This window comes from Bos indicus, chromosome 10, assembly GCF_029378745.1.
Source record: "Bos indicus isolate NIAB-ARS_2022 breed Sahiwal x Tharparkar chromosome 10, NIAB-ARS_B.indTharparkar_mat_pri_1.0, whole genome shotgun sequence".
Lineage (NCBI taxonomy): Eukaryota > Metazoa > Chordata > Mammalia > Artiodactyla > Bovidae > Bos > Bos indicus.
The window spans coordinates 58,941,023-58,958,393 of record NC_091769.1 but is presented as its reverse complement, the minus strand read 5'-3'; the positions used below and the strand labels follow the sequence as shown (position 1 = coordinate 58,958,393).

General features: G+C 41.6%; 1 protein-coding gene and 1 long non-coding RNA gene across 2 annotated transcripts in view; one reads left to right on the top strand and one right to left on the bottom strand.

The window, feature by feature from the left end:
* Positions 1-2,519, bottom strand: part of CYP19A1 (cytochrome P450 family 19 subfamily A member 1) — a 32,864-nt gene extending 30,345 nt beyond the window's left edge. Inside the window, exon 1 of the mRNA XM_019968827.2 lies at positions 2,371-2,519. Coding sequence (XP_019824386.1) covers positions 2,371-2,515 — 145 coding nt within the window. The 5' untranslated portion in view covers positions 2,516-2,519. The remainder of the gene's footprint in view (positions 1-2,370) is intronic.
* Positions 1-17,371, top strand: part of LOC139185276 (uncharacterized) — a 218,476-nt gene that overhangs the window by 164,417 nt on the left and 36,688 nt on the right. The gene's annotated exons all lie outside the window — the stretch shown is intronic.

Genomic DNA, 17,371 nt, shown 5'->3' with positions numbered 1-17,371 from the left:
TAAAGAATGTGGTGCACAGGGCAGAGACAGGGTCTGGGGGAGAGGGCCCACGTGCAAGGTTAGACATCACCCTGTAACCTTGGGGAAGGGAGAGCTGCCAGGCGCCAGGTAACAGTAGTCTTGTCAGAGATCAGCGAACTGGCGCAGTTTCTCCAAATTGAAGCTTGCACATCACCAAGTAGGAATGATTCCTCTCCAACCCTCACGGCCCTCCCTGGCACTATGTCCTCTGCCTATGTGGGTTACCTCTCACACTCCTGGACCCCCTTCCCCATGCCCTGATAATACGGGGCCTCTCAGTAAATGTGAGTTGAGGAAGCTTCAATTTGAGTCCCAGCTTCGTCGTCTACTAGCCATGGACATCTGGCCTCTTTATGTCTCAGCTTTTTCATCTGCAAAGTAGGGATCAACACACTTACCTCACCAGAGTGCCCAGAGGTTCACAGGAGAAAGTGGGTGTGAAACTGCTTTCAAAATTGTTAAACTGAGGGATTTGGCTCACTGTACCTTCTCAACTCTTTGGCTCCACTGACCCCGAGATTCTCCATATGCATAAAACTCAGAGCCCAGAGAGCTGATGATTGGAGGGATCTGGCCTAGAGGGTTCTAGAACTAGAGAGTTCTAACCAGACCTCACCTTTCCCCAGGGAAAGCATGGAACTATTCAATAGAAGCTCCCTAGTAGCAAAATGAACATCCATCTGGGATTTAGGACTTCCTGGTGGTCCCCCTGCTCCCCCTATTCCCACTTGCCTTCCAGCTAAGATGCTGGCAAGCCCTTTCTCTTCTGGGGCTTTAACCCCTCACCTATGAACAGAAGAGATTGGCTCCACAGTTACTCATACCGCCTGGACCAGGCAGAGGCTGTCTCTGGTGCTCAATTTCCCTTTCTTTCAAATGAAGGGGTTGGGCTCCATTCTGTGGCTCTCAACCCTGAGTGCTCAGGAAAACCACCTGGGAAATGAAAAGTCCATGTGAGGACCCACCTCAGGCAGGGCTGAGAATGACAGCACTGTGTGATTGTGTCACAGACTGTCAGCGTGTGACAGCCTGATATCCCCAGCCCAGAGGTGGTAGACAGAGGAGCTGCCCCTTTCTGGCTCCTGGTCCAGAGCTTCAGGGATGCTCATTCTGTGCTTGCCTCCCCCCACCTCCCCAAAGGTCCAAGGCAGTTCTACCATCACCTGCAACGCAAACCTCTGGGGCGACTTGTTAAAAATAGCCCCTCCCTCCCCTCTACCATTCATGGACCCTGACTTGGGTGCCCACTGGGGGAAGAGAATCCAGTGAGAAAGGGGCAGTGATGGAGAAGGGGTTCATTGAGCTAAAGACCATGGAACAGTCTTCCTTCAGACCCCTATCAGGGAGTAGAGAAGAAAACCAACTAAGCATTCCATTACATTGGGCATTTAAAGTAACCTAAAATACCAGGCTGAATCAAACAGAGAGACAGGCCGTTCTCTCAAAAATGATAAAGAAACCAGACCCAGGGCATTTTGCAGCAGCCCTACACTCCCACTTTCCATCACTGTGCAAAGAGGCCCACACTTGAAAGTGTGTAATGAGTATGCTCTTGAAATAAAGCCTTATCAAGTATCTTATGGGACTGGAGACAGATGCTTGCTGTGAGGAATTTTCCCTGAAAATTAAAAAGCAATCTGATATTTCTGAGAATTCTGAGTTAGTATGACAGTGTAGAGTGATGGTGTTTCTACTGGAATTATCTGGATAACTATATTATGCTCTACTTTTGATTGGTCCACAGAGCTTGTTGAAGATGTTTTTAGGTTTTCAAGGCAATGATAGTGGTCCCCCATTTTTCTTCCACTATCCAGGATCCATCCAGCTCTTATGTTGGCATCAACATCACCACCTTATCCAAGAATAAAAGAAAATAAAGAATGGGATAAAGAGAAGGAATAAGTTTGAGAAGGGAGAGGGCAGAGGACATGGCTGAGGCAAAGTGGGAATGAGACAGAAAGGGGGACAGAAGGCATTCCAGAGACATTTTCACCTTCAGAGCAAAATTGGAACGAATTTGAATCAAAAGAAAAATAAGTTCCTGGAATTTTACTTTGCTGTCCCCATCTTAAACTTATTTTAAAGGATACTTGTGCCAAGTCTATTTTACCAAAGTAAAGTGGAGCCTGGAAGAGATTATCTGAGGTATTGTTTTAATGTTGTCATTAAACATGTGCAGATAATTGGCTAAACATTTTTTCACCTGAGTCCTCATTTGCTTACATGCTGTGGACTTCAGCCAGCTCTCCAGGTTTACTCTTTGTCATTTCGTAGAATCTCCTTTACCCTCGTGGATCAAAAGCCCAAGGAAACAATCTCTTTAGATACAGAAATAGACGACTGCCTTACCTGGTATTGAGGATGTGTCCTCATAATTCCAAACCAAGAGAAGAAATCCAGTGAGCAGCAGGATTGCAATGCTGGCAATAGGCACAACTTCGGACACCATGCTGGTGACGTTGTAATGCCTTGGGTTCAGCACTTCCAAAAGCATTTTGTTTTACTTGATCTCAGGGGAAGTAATTTAAAGTCCTGTGGAGATCAGAAGAGTGGAAAAATTAGAAAATCCCCAAAATGTACATTTAGGACTCCTGTTGCTTCAGAGGATGCTGTACCGTAGAGATTGGCGCTTTGTTTTATAATATGATTGGACACTTAGACAAGACAAATTTATAGTCACGAGTCAAAACAAGCAAGCCCAAGAGAGATCTTTTGGCTTGAAGTGCAGCATTTCTGACCTTGGTAGAGTCTCAGGTTCGTTTAGACTCTTGGTCTGATAGAACCTTATCACCTTGCCCTTGAGTGGGTAGAGTGACTGAGTTCTCAATTAAGAGCCAAATTTCATACCAAAATACATGAAAATGCAGCTCATTCCAGAGGTGGAGTCATTCTGTGACTTCATCAGCAGTTTCTGTTTAGGCAATATTTTTCCCCCCGAAGCCAAATACATTTTTTAAAGCACAATCCCCAACTACCTTGCTTGCTTGGGATTACTTCCCCCAGAGGGTAGGCTTCTCCAGTCAGAAGGTATTTCTCAGGCATCACTGAGGCATTCTCAGAGCCTCCCATAAATTGTCTATTGAATTCAACAGGACAATCTTTTCCTATTGGCTTTAATAAAGCTTGAAAACCTCTTGCACCATGTGCTGGTTGAAGCAGTACACATTGGACTATGACAGAGGTGGTAGGAGAGAAGAAGAGGAGAGAAAGAATAAAAAGAGAGGAGGAAAAAGAGAAGTGGGGAAGCAGGAAGAAAGAGATGGCTTGGTTGATACCACCAGCAGTAGGCTCGGATGCCACCCAGCCACCAAGCTCTCCACAGCAGCTAATCTCCTGTACAGGATAATTTTCAGTTTGATTTTCTGGTTCTGATGTGGTTTTCTCTTTCCTTTTTCCTCTTGGAGAGCATTTTTTTTTTTCTGCTTTATTGAGTTGTAATTGACATACAGCAGTATATAATTTTAAGGTGTACAATATAATGATTCAACTTACATGCATCCTGGAATGATTATAAAATGAGTTTAGTGCTGATCTATCATCTTATACAGATACAACACTGAAGAAATAGAAAAATAATAGTTTTCCTTGTGATGAGAACACTTTGGATTTAGTCTCTCAATAATTCATATATAAGATGCACAGTGTCGGTTATCTTTATCATATTGTCTTTATCTTTTCTAGTACTTATTTACCTAGTACTTATTACTGGAAAGTGAAAGTCACTCAGTCGTGTTCGACTCGTTGCAACCCCATGGACTATACAGTCCATGGAATTCTCCAGGTCAGAATACCGGAGTGGGTAGCCTTTCCCTTCTCCAGGGGATCTTCCCAACCCAGGGATTGAACCCAGGTCTTCCGCATTGCAGGATTTTTTACCAGCTGAGCCGCAAGGGAAGCACTTGTTTATCTTATTACTGGAAGTTTGTACCTTTTGACCACCTTCATTTAATTCCCTGCCCCCCCACCACCAACCCCCCCCCCCCCGCCCCCGCCACCAGCTTCCACCCTTTGCCTCTGGCAACCACGTATTTGATTTCCTTTTCTATGAGTTTGTTTTTGAGGTTTAATTGAAGTACACCACCATTTTGGTTCTTGGTACACATGGCATAGTGATTTGGTATTTCTATACATTTCAAAATAATCACCATGATAAGTCTAGTGGTTATCTGTCACCACAGAAAGATATTATGTAATTATTACTGTGTTCCAACACTGTAAAGTTAATACCCATGACTAGCTTATTTTGTGACTAAAAGTTTGTACCTCTTAATCTCCTTCAACTATTTCCCTCCCCCAAACCCCTCCCCTCTGGCAACCCCTATTTGTTCTTTGTATTTATGACTTTGTTCACTTATGGTTGTTCATTTGTTTTGGTTTTTAGGTTCCACATATAAGTGAAATCATATATAGTATTTGCCTTTCTCTGTCAGACTTAGTTCATTTAGCATAATACCCTTTAGGTCCATCTATGTTGATACAAATCGTAATATTTCACTCCTCTTTATGTCTGAGTAATGTTTCATTTTATACACACACCCCACATCATCTTTATCCATTCATCTGTTAACGAGCTCTTAGATTGCTTCCATATCTTGGTTATTGTGAATAATTCAGCAAAAAAATAGGGGTTCCTGTATCTTTTTGAATTAGTGTTTTCATTTTTTCCCATAAACACCCAGTAGTGGAATTGCCGGATCATAGATAGTTCTATTTTTAATTTTTTGAGGAAGCTTTGTACTTTTTTCCAGAGTGGCTACAGCAATCAACATTCCCACCAATAGTGCACAAGTGTTCCCTTTTCCCCACATCCTCACCAAAACTTATTTGTTCTCTCTTTGATAATAGCTATTCTGACTGGTATAAAGTGATATCTCATTGTGATTTTGATTTGCATTTCCCTGGATAATTAGTGATGTTGAACATGTTTTTATGTGACTGTTGGCCATCTGTGTATCTTTGGGAAAATGTCTATTCAAGTCTTCTGCCCATTTTTAAATTGGGTTGTTTTTTTTGATATTGAAAAGAGTTCATTATATATTTTGGACATTAACACTGTTGGACATATCATCCTCTCCCATTTAGTAGATGATCATTTTGTTTTGTTGATAGTTTCCTTAGCTGTACAAAAGATTTTTTCACTGTATTCCCATTTATTTTATTTTGTTTTCCTTGCCTGAGGAGACATATCCCCTAAAATATTGCTAAAACTGGTGTCAAAATCTGTATTTTCTTCTAAAAGTTTCAGGTCTTACATTGACGTCTTTAATCTAGTTTTAATTTTCTTTCGTATATGGTCTGAGTGGTCTAGTTTGATTCTTTTGTGTGTAGCTGTCCAGTTTTCTCAGTACCATTTATTGAAGAGTTGTCTTTTCCTCATTGTTGTAGATTACATGCCCATATCAGAAATGAGTCATTTCTGCATTTTCCACTATGTTCCTTTGATCCATGTGTCTGATTTTGTGCCAGAAGTATACTATTTGGATGATTATAGCTTTGTTTCAAATCATGGAGTGTGATACCTCCTGTTCTTCTTATGATAGTCTTGGCTAATGGGGGTCTTTTTAGTTTCCATACAAATTTTAGAATTACTCGTTTAGTTCTTTCAAGAATGTTATCTTTTGATAGGTATTTTATTGAATCTGTAGATTGCCTTGGGTAGTATGATCATTTAACAATATTAGTTCTTCCAGTCCATGAGAACAGTATATCGTTCCATCTGTTTGTGTCATCTTCAATTTCTTTCATCAGTGTCTTTATAGTTTTCCAAGTATAGGTCTTTTACCTCCTTGATTAGATTTATTCCAAGGTACTTTATTCTTTTTGATGTTATTGTGAATGGGATTATTTTTTAAATTTTCTCTAGTAGTGTGCCTTTTATTGTATAAAAATGCAATATTATTAAATATTAATATTAATAAATATTAATGTATAGAAAGATTTCTGCATGTTAATTTTGTCTCCTGCAACTTCATTGAATTCACTGATGAGTTCTAGTAAATTTTTTGGGTGTGTCTTTAGGATTTTCTATGTGTATTATCAAGTCATTAGCAAACAGTGACAGTCTTACTTCTTCCATTCTAATGTAGATTCCATTTGTAACTTTTCCTTCTCTGTTGGCTGTGGCTAGGACTTCCAAAACTATGTTGAATAAAAGTGGTAAGAGTGGGCATCCTTGCTCCTGAACTTAAAGAATACTTCGGCTTTTCAACATTGAGTATGATGTTAATTGTGGGCTTGTTATATATGGCTTTAGTGTGTTATGTTCCCTCTATTCTCACTTTGTTGAGAGTTTTTTTTTTAATCATAGATGGATATTGTATTTTGTCAAAAGATTTTCTGCATCTATTGAGATGATCTTATGATTTTTATTCTTCAGTTTGGTAATGTGGTGAATCACATGGACTGATTTGCAGATATGAAACCATCTTTGCATCCCTGGTATAAATCCCACTTATTTATGATGTATGATCCTTTTAATGTATTGTCAAGTTTGGCTTTCCAATATTTTGTTGAAGATTTTTGCATCTATGTTCATCAGTGATATTGGTCTGTAATATTCTTTTTGTGTGTTATCTTTATCTGGTTTTGGTATCAGGGTGATGCTGGCCTTGTAGAATTAGTTTGGAAGTATTTCTTCCTCTGAAAAGTTTTGGAATAGTTTGAAAAGACTGTTAGATTATCTTGTGTTTGGTAGGATTCACCTATGAAGCCATCTGGTCCTGGACTTTTGTTGGGAGGTTTTTGTTTTTGTGTTACTGATTCAATTTCATAGCTAGTAATTGGTCTGTTTATATTTTCTGTTTCTTATTGATTCAGTCTTAAGAGGTTGTAGACTTCTAAGAATTTGTCATTTTCCTCTAGATTATCTACCTTATAGGCATATAACTGGTAGTAATCTTTTATGATCCTATGTATTTCTGTGGTGTCAGTTGTAACTTTTTATGATTTTATTGATTTGGGTCCTCTTTTTTTTCCTTGATGTATGGCTAAATGTTTTCCAATCTTATCTTTTCAAAGAACTAGCGCTTAGTTTCACTGATCTTTTCTTTTTAAGTTTCTCTTTCATTTCTGCTCTTACCTTTATGATTTGCTTTCATTTTCATTTGTCTCCAGATATTTAAATTTCCTCTTTGATTTCTGTAGTGATCCATTGGCTGTTTAGTATATTGTTTAGCTTCTATGCATTTTTGTAGTTGGGTTCTAGGCTCATAACTTTGTAGCTGGAAAAGATGCATGATTTTATTTCAATCTTCTTAAATTTACTGAGATTTGTTTTGTAGCATAGGATGTGATCTATCCTGGAGAATGATTTACATGCACATGCATCACTTTTCGATAGACCGTTCTATACATCTATTAATATATTCTGGTGTAATATGTCATTTAAAGCCAATATTTCCTTATCCATTTTCTGTCTAGATGGTCTGTCCTTTGATGTAAGAAGGGTGTTAAAGTCCGCTACGATTTTTGTATTACTGTCAATTTCTCTCTTTATGTCTGTTAATATTTCTCTTTATGTATTTAGGTGAGAAATAGATTTAAGGGTCTAGATCTGATAGATAGAGTGCCTGATGAACTATGGATGGAGGTTCGTGACATTGTACAGGAGACAGGGATCAAGACCGTCCCTGTGGAAAAGACATGCAAAAAAGCAAAATGGCTGTCTGGGGAGGCCTTACAAATAGCTGTGAAAAGAAGAGAAGCAAAAAGCAAAGGAGAAAAGGAAAGATATAAGCATCTGAATGCAGAGTTCCAAAGAATACAAGGAGAGATAAGAAAGCCTTCCTCAGCAATCAATGCAAAGAAATAGAGGAAAACAACAGAATGGGAAAGACCAGAGATCTCTTCAAGAAAATTAGAGATACCAAGGGAACATTTCATGCAAAGATGTGCTCGATAAAGACAGAAATGATCTGGACCTAACAGAAGCAGAAGATATTAAGAAGAGGTGGCAAGAATACACAGAAGAACTGTACAAAAAAGAGCTTCACGACCAAGATAATCACGACATCCTGGAATGTGAAGTCAAATGGGCCTTAGAAAGCATCACTACGAACAAAGCTAGTGGAGGTGATGGAATTTCAGTTGAGCTATTTCAAATCCTCAAAGATGATGCTGTGAAAGTGCTGCACTCAATATGCCAGCAAATTTGGAAAACTCAGCAGTGGCCACAGGACTGGAAAAGGTCAGCTTTCATTCCAATCCCAAAGAAAGGCAATGCCAAAGAATGCTCAAACTACCACACAATTGCACTCATCTCACATGCTAGTAAAGTAATGCTCAAAATTCTCCAAGCCAGGCTTCAGCAATATGTGAACCATGAACTTCCAGATGTTCAAGCTGGTTTTAGAAAAGGCAGAGGAACCAGAGATCAAATTGCCAACATCTGCTGGATCATCGAAAAAGCAAGAGAGTTCCAGAAAAACATCTATTTCTGCTTTACTGACTATGCCAAAGCCTTTGACTGTGTGGATCACAATAAACTGTGGAAAATTCTTCAAGAGATAGGAATACCAGACCACCTGACCTGCCTCTTAAGAAACCTATATGCAGGTCAGGAAGCAACAGTTAGAACTGGACATGAAACAACAGACTGGTGCCAAATAGGAAAAGGAGTACATTAAGGCTGTATATTGTCACCCTGCTTATTTAACTTATATGCAGAGTACATCATGAGAAATGCTGGGCTGAAAGAAGCACAAGCTGGAATCAAGATTGCCGGGAGAAATATCAATAACCTCAGATATGCAGATGACACCACCCTTATGGCAGAAAGTGAAGAGGAACTAAAGAGCCTCTTGATGAAAGTGAAAGAGGAGAGTGAAAAAGTTGGCTTAAAGCTCAACTTTCAGAAAACGAAGATCATGGCATCTGGTCCCAGCACTTCATGGCAAATAGATAGGGAAACAGTGGAAACAGTGTCAGACTTTATTTTTCTGGGCTCCAAAATCACTGCAGATGGTGACTGCAGCCATGAAATTAAAAGACACTTACTCCTTGGAAGGAAAGTTATGAGCAACCTAGATAGCTTATTGAAAACCAAAGACATTACTTTGCCAACAAACATCTGTCTAGTCAAGGCTATGGTTTTTCCAGTGGTCATGTATGGATGTGAGAGTTGGACTGTGAAGAAAGCTGAGCACCGAAGAATTGATCCTTTTGAACTGTGGTGTTGGAGAAGACTCTTGAGAGTCCCTTGGACTGCAAGGAGATCCAACCAGTCTGAAGTCTGATCTCCTTCTGAAGGAGATCAGCCCTGGGATTTCTTTGGAAGGAATGATGGTAAAGCTGAAACTCCAGTACTTTGGCCACCTCATGGGAAGAGTTGACTCTTTGGAAAAGACTCTGATGCTGGGAGGGATTGGGGGCAGGAGGAGAAGGGGACGACAGAGGATGAGATGGCTGGATGGCATCACCAACGTGATGGATGTGAGTTTGAGTGAACTCCAGGAGTTGGTGATGGACAGGGAGGCCTGGCGTGCTGCGATTCATGGGGTCACAAAGAGTCGGACATGACTGAGTGACTGAACTGAACTGATGATGAGTGCATATATGACTATAATTGTTAAACTTCTTGCTGGATTGAGCCCTTGATCTTTATGTAGCTTTTTTTTTTTTTGTCTCTTGTAACAGTATTTAAAGTCTATTCTGTCTGATATAAGCACTGGCGTCCTGGCTTTATTCTTTCCTATTTGCATGGAATATACTTTTCTATCCCCTCACTTTGTATGTCTTTAGATCTGAAATGAGTTTCTTATAGGCAGCATATATATGGGTCTTGTTTTCATATCTATTCATCCATTCTATGTCTTTTGATTGGCGCAGTTACTCCACTTACATTTAAAGTAATTATTTACTCCCTGGTGATCCAGTTGTTGATTCCATGTTTCCAATGCAAGGGCCACAGGTTCAGTCCCTGATCAGGGAACTACATGGGATCAAATCCTGCATATCATGTAGCACAGCCCCCAAAAAACAGATTAAAAAAATAATTCATTGTTATATATTTATTGCTATTTTGTTAATTCTCTTTTGTTTGATGAAGCTTTTTATTCCTTTTTCTCTCTTCCTTTGTAATTTGATGGCTATTTTTAGTGTTATGTGTGGAGTCCTCTTTTTTTCTGTGTATATCTACTATAGATTTTTGATTTCTAGTTACCAAAATGTTTATATATAGTAATATATATATGAGCATATATGTATGTGTGTGTATATGTGTGTGTATATGTGTGTGTGTGTGTGTATATATATATATATATATATATACACACAGTCATTTTGAGTTGATTTTTTAAGTGTGAATGAATTTTAACAACTCTGAATTTTCTCCCTCTCCCCGTTTCTTTCTGACATATTTCATAGTCAAATCCTGACTTGGCTGGCTGAGAGTTGTCCTCCCAGGATGTCCTCCCAGGGTGTCCTCCCAAGGTGTCCTGGATCTGCTGTAGACCTGCTGTTAGCCAGGGCCAGAGCCCAGGGCATTCCTGGGTGGTGCCAATCTCCTGGTGGGTAGGTTGGGTCTTGACATAGCTGCCTCTGGGGCTACTGTGATCCTGGGTTGGTTGTTTTGCCTGCTGGTGGGTGGGCCCTGGGCTGGTGCCCAACCACCAATAAGGGCAGGTGCTGGCACTACTGCCAGTCCACTGATGGGCAGAGTCAGGTCATGGGTTCTCTGGCTGTAGGCCTAGGGGTTCCCATTTCTGGTGCTGGCACACTGGTGAGTTCACTGGATTGTGACACAGCCAGCTGCAGGTCCTTGGTGGTCCCAGAGCTGTGTCCGTCGGCCTGTGGGTAAAACCATGGCCCAGGGGGTCCTAGGGCTGTTGTCCACCCATTGGAGGGTGAAGTCAGGTCTTGAGGTTACTTCCAGGTCAGTGGTGGGAAGATCTGGTCTTCGGGGTCTTTGGCTGTAGGGCTTCAGGGGTCCCAGAGTTGATGCTGGCCTGTAGGTGGGCAGGGCTGGGGCCCAGGAGATCCCAGGGCTGGTTTCTCCCTGATGAGTGAAACTGGGTCCAGGGCTAATGTTGGTTCCCTGGTTGGGGGGCCATGTTCCAGGGTGTCTAGAGGCTCAGGGGTTTGTATATAAACAGGCCTGCTGGTAGGCTGGGATGTGTCCCCATCTAGCCTAGGCACCTGATGTGGGAGTTTCCAGGACTGGTATCAATGGGCTGGTGGGGATAAGCCAGGTCCTGACACTAATAAGCTAGATGGAGGATTCCAAAATGGTGCTTACCAGCAACAATATCCTTGTGGTGGGATCCACACCCCCAAATGGCTGCTGCTAGTGTCATCCTCAAATTGAGGTTCAGTTGCCTACTGATTCTGCAGGAGCATCTCTAAGATCCACCAGTGGGCCTGCTAGCTTTTGAATGACTGCTTCTGCCCTTGACCCTAGAGCACGTGAGGTTTTGTGTACACTTTTTAAGAGTGGAGTCTCTATTTCCCACAATCCTCTGAGGCTTCTGAAAGCAAGCCCTGCTTCTGCTGCTGCTTCAGTCATTTCCAACTCTTTGTGACTCTATGGACTGTAGCCCACCAGGCTCCTCTGTCCACAGGATTCTCCAGGCAAGAATACTGGAGTGGGTTGCCATGTTCTCCTCCAGGGGATCTTCCTAACCAGGGATCAAACCCACATCTCTTAAGTGTCCTGCATTGTCAGGCAGGTTCTTTACCACTAGTACCACCTGGGAAGCCCAAAAGCAAGCCCTACTAGCCTTCAGAGCCAAATGTTCTGGAGGCTCATCTTCCCAGTGTAGAACTCCCAGACTGAGGAGTCCTATGTGAAGCTGGACCCCTCATTTATTGGAGGCCATATCTGCAATTGTAATTATCCTCCTGTTGGTGGGTTCACCTACCTGGAGGTATCGGTCTTGACTTTACTATATATATGCTCCTCCTACCCATATTATAGTTCCTTCTTTAAATCTTGAGCTATAGATCTTTTCTACTAGACTTCAAATCACTTTCATGGATAGTTGCTCTGTAAATAATCAAAATTTTGGACTGCCCACAGAAGGAGGTGAGCACAAGGTCTTCCTACTCTGCCATCTTGGCCACTCCCCTCTGCAGTGTTTTTCAACAATGTAGTGTTGAGTCTTTCTTTTCAATAAGGATTTCTAATACCTATACTCTCAGAAGAGAGTTTCAAGGATTGTAGTTTGTTGAAGAGACTTATATTGAATAGTCTTATGTAATGAAGAATGAGCAACCATTCCATTCAGTTCCTGGTCCCAGGTGACTACTCCAAGGATTATCTTCCCTTGAAAAGTGTTCTGAGTTTCCAAGACTTGCAGTGTTCTTGAAACAGACTTTGGCTGGGTTTTTGTTGTTCAGTTGTTATGTCTGACTCTGTGACCTCATGAACTGCAGCATGCCAGGCTTCCCTGTCCTTCACTATCTCCCAGAGTTTGCTCAGACTCATGTCCATTGAGTCAATGACGCCATCCAACCATCTCATCCTCTGTTGTCCCCTGCTCCTCCTGCCTTCAATCTTTCCCAACATCAGGGTCTTTTCCAATGAGTCAGCTCTTCGCAACAGGTGGCCAAAGTACTGGAGCTTCAGCTTCAGCATCAGTCCTTCTAATGAGTATTCAGGATTGATTTCCTTTAGGATTGATTGGTTTGATCTTCTTGCTGTCCAAGAGACTCTCAAGAGTCTTCTCCAGCACCACAGTTCAAAAATGTCAGTTCTTTGGCGCTCAGCCTTCTTTATGATCCAACTGGCTGAGTTTTACCTAGCGATAAAGTTCTAGATTCTTAATGAAGTTTTTAAGTGGATATCAGGGGTTATGCAAACTCCTTGAAATACTGAATAAAATGTTATATCTGCTCTTTTATGGGGGAAAGAAGCCATAATTTTCATCAGATTCCGAAGTATATATAATTACTTTTCTCCCCTTATCTATATGAGATCTTAGATATGCAATCAAGGACACATTTCTGGCAAGAACAGAAATTTCATGACATAGTTGAATTCATTCAGTTGCCTGATTCACGCTATTGATTCATCCTATTATTCTACTATTTAAGTAATCATTAACAGCTAAGTGCAAGGCACTAAAACTTCTTGCACATATGTTGGGTAGTTTTTTTCCTTTTTAAAAAATATATGTAAATTGAGACTGAAAAGTCAGCCTTGTGTCTATTATCATTTGGTTCCTTTGTTAGTGAGCAGTTCCTTTGAACAGATTGAGTTTTTAGGTATTCAGTTTCCAGACTGAAATTTTACTGAGTAAGTAAAGCTCATTCTGAGTAAGCTCCTTGTGACTTCCTGACAGTCAAGACCCTCAGGGTTTCTGTCTACATTGATGAAACCTGAAACCAGTGTTAAAAGCATAAGTGAAGAAAGTGAAGGAGAATGATGTTGCAGAGGAAGTGCTGAGAGCAAAAATTTCTCATTTAAGAAACTCTCAGAGAGATATTACAATATTGGGAGCACAAAGTATAAGATATTGGAAGCTGATGCAAATTTATAAAGGAGGAATATTACAGCTTTTTTTCAGCAAGGCATAGAAAAAAATGTTCCAGTTCTACAAAAAGAAGACAGCAGGGACTGCTGACATACTCTTGCTAAATATTTTTTACAAAGAAAAAAACACTTTAAGAATTGCAATGTTTGAATGTTTATATTACAATGTATTAAAATACTGGTTTTTTTTTTTTTACACTTCCATATACACTTAACAACTATAGTAATAGAGTTTTTCATGTTTCAAGAAAATTTTTATAGATCACAGTACAATTTTTAGAGTGCCTGATGAACTATGGAATGAGGTTCGTGACATTGTACAGGAGACAGGGATCAAGATCATCCCCATGGAAAAGAAATGCAAAAAAGCAAAATGGCTGTCTGGGGAGGCCTTACAAATAGCTGTGAAAAGAAGAGAAGTGAAAAGCAAAGGAGAAAAGGAAAGGTATAAGCATCTGAATGCAGAGTTCCAAAGAATACAAGGAGAGATAAGAAAGCCTTCCTCGGTGATCAATGCAAAGAAATAGAGGAAAACAACAGAATGGGAAAGACTGGGAAAGACTAGAGATCTCTTCAAGAAAATTAGAAATACCAAGGGAAAATTTCATGCAAAGATGGGCTTGATAAAGGACAGAAATGATATGGACCTAAAAGAAGCAGAAGATATTAAGAAGAGGTGACAAGAATATACAGAAGAACTGTGCCAAAAAGATCTTCATGACCCAGATATTCACGATGGTGTGATCACTGACCTAGAGCCAGACATCCTGGAATGTGAAGTCAAGTGGGCCTTAGAAAGCATCACTATGAACAAAGCTAGTGGAAGTGATGGAATTCCAGTTGAGCTATTTCAAATCCTCAAAGATGATGCTGTGAAAGTGCTGCCCTCAATATGCCAACAAATTTGGAAAACTCAGCAGTGGCCACAGGACTGGAAAAGGTCAGCTTTCATTCCAATCCCAAAGAAAGGCAATGCCAAAGAATGCTCAAACTACCACACAATTGCACTCAACTCACACGCTAGTAAAGTAATGCTCAAAATTCTCCAAGCCAGGCTTCAGCAATACGTGAACCGTGAACTTCCAGATGTTCAAGCTGGTTTTAGAAAAGGCAGAGGAACCAGAGATCAAATTACCAACATCCGCTAGATCATCGAAAAAGCAAGAGAGTTCCAGAAAAACATCTATTTCTGCTTTATTGACTATGCCAAAGCCTTTGACTGTGTGGATCACAATAAACTGTGGGAAATTCTGAAAGAGATGGGAATACCAGACCACCTGACCTGCCTCTTGAGAAACCTATATGCAGGTCAGGAAGCAACAGTTAGGACTGGACATGGAACAACAGACTGGTTCCAAATAGGAAAAGGAGTACGTCAAGGCTGTATGTTGTCACCCTGCTTATTTAACTTCTATGCAGAGTACATCATGAGAAACGCTGGACTGGAAGAAACACAAATCAAGATTGCCAGGAGAAATATCAATAACCTCAGATATGCAGATGACACCACCATTATGGCAGAAAGTGAAGAGGAACTAAAAAGCCTCTTGATGAAAGTGAAAGAGGAGAGTGAAAAAGTTGGCTTAAAGCTCAACATTCAGAAAACGAAGATCCTGGCATCTGGTCCCATTACTTCATGGGAAATAGAGGGGGAAACAGTGGAAACAGTGTTAGACTATTTTTTTGGGCTCCAAAATCACTGCAAATGGTGATTGCAGCCATGAAATTAAAAGACGCTTACTCCTTGGAAGGAAAGTTATGTCCAACCTAGATAGCATATTGAAAAGCAGAGACATTACTTTGCCAAGAAAGGTCCGTCTAGTCAAGGCTATGGTTTTTCCTGTGGTCATGTATGGATGTGAGAGTTGGACTGTGAAGAAGGCTGAGTGCCAAAGAATTGATGCTTTTGAACTGTGGTGTTGGAGAAGACTCTTGAGAGTCCCTTGGACTGCAAGGAGATCCAACCAGTCCATTCTGAAGGAGATCAGCCCTGGGATTTCTTTGGAAGGAATGATGCTAAAGCTGAAACTCCAGTACTTTGGGCACCTCATGCGAAGAGTTGACTCATTGGAAAAGACTCTGATGCTGGGAGGGATTGGGGGCAAGAGGAGAAGGGGACGACAGATAAGATGGCTGGATGGCATCACTGACTCGATGGACGTGAGTCTGAGTGAACTCCGGGAGGTGGTGATGGACGGGAGGCCTGGTGTGCTGCGATTCATGGGGTCGCAAAGAGTTGGACACGACTGAGCAACTGAACTGAACTGAACAATTTTTAGGATTATCTTGCATGGTTTCAGCTTGCATGGTCATTTTACTGTCCTGCACTACTGTACAATGTTAGCACTGCCTGTATGTCTAAATGTTTGCAGGGGCAAAGAAGCCTGATTCCTCATCTTCCTCAAAAATATGTCATAAAGATGCCTCAAAGGGCACTAAAGACCCAACGGATGAGAATTTTTTTAATGCTTACAAAGCATTTGCTGTGTGTCAACACAATGTTCCCAGCACTTTACAAATAGTAAGTCATTCATCCTCACAATAAGTAGGCTAAGTATGATGGTACCCATTTTGTAAATGAGAAAACTGAAGTGTGGATAAGTGTTTTGCCCTTGGGCACCCAGCTAGTTATTGTAGAGGTGGGATTGGAACCTGTGGAGTCTGTTTCCAGAGCCCATGCTCTGAATCATGGCATTAGCTCCCTGTTATGGGATTCATTTGGTCTCTACATTCACGGACCTTTCAGTTATGTATATTCATTCCCAGCCTATTCAGAACAACTCCCTTTTAAAAAGTTAGCGTTTCTGACCTCTGAATGGAAAGGTCCTTAAAGATTCTCCCTGCCTTGCATATTGGTTTTCCTGTCCAATAGAACATTCCAGTGGGCCACACAGGTTGAACATAGGCCTTTGAGCTATGGTACAGGAATGGAGTAAGGTCCTAGAACTTCAGAGAGATTACTTATACGTCCCTGTGCCAGGAAGAGTTTCCCCTCACCCACAAACATACATATACACACATGTGGCTACGTACCTTCAAAAGCCATCTCACATACCTGGCTCTCCAGGCATTTGTTTGCAGAGTGGTCTCCTTCACTGAAGCATCCCACATCGTACCAAGCAGAGACTTTGGCCTCCTGTTGAACTAGGCCCGTGCTCCCATGCTGCGTGGAGCACAGGTATCCTACCACCTTAATGCCCTACAACCTCGAGATAAAGAAATACCAGTACAGAGTCCCCAGTGTGAGCAAGGGTAAAGTCAGCTGGGGGCACAGCAGAGGCTGGGTGTACCAGTGTCTTGGGGTCAGAATATACTCTGGGCCCCACAGTGCTGGAAGGGCCTCCCAGATCCCCTGATACAGCCCTGACCCTCTGCAAGGTATGAAGGCAGGCTCTTACCTTGCAAAAGTGCTGTCCAACTTGGCCAGACCCTATCAAATCCTACCTTGCAGCATGGCAGTGACCTGCCCAGCAGGGAGAAGACACAGCCACCTAGGGTCTGAGCGCTGGGTGCCAAGCCTGCCCTCCTCATTCTCTCTAGTACACCTGGCCCATCTCTCTTTCATGCCCCCACAACCCAGTCACCTTGGTTTTCCCTAACACACCTTCTGATCTCAGTCTCCATAGATAGAAGCCTGACTACTGGGGCTCTTGCAAGGAGGAAGACAGATGTGACCTCAGCCCCCAGGGACTGACAGAGTCTTGGAGAAGTTACAGATGTTTATTGAATGGTTCCCCCAAGTGAGTGAGAACATCCAGTTGAGGACAGGAAGACCTATGGCTGCAGAGGGTCCTATCTCAAGGAGGGGCTCTGGAATGAGACTGGCGACCTGGGACCAATGGGAGCAGAGCGAGGGTGAGCATGATGTAAAGCAGAAAGAAG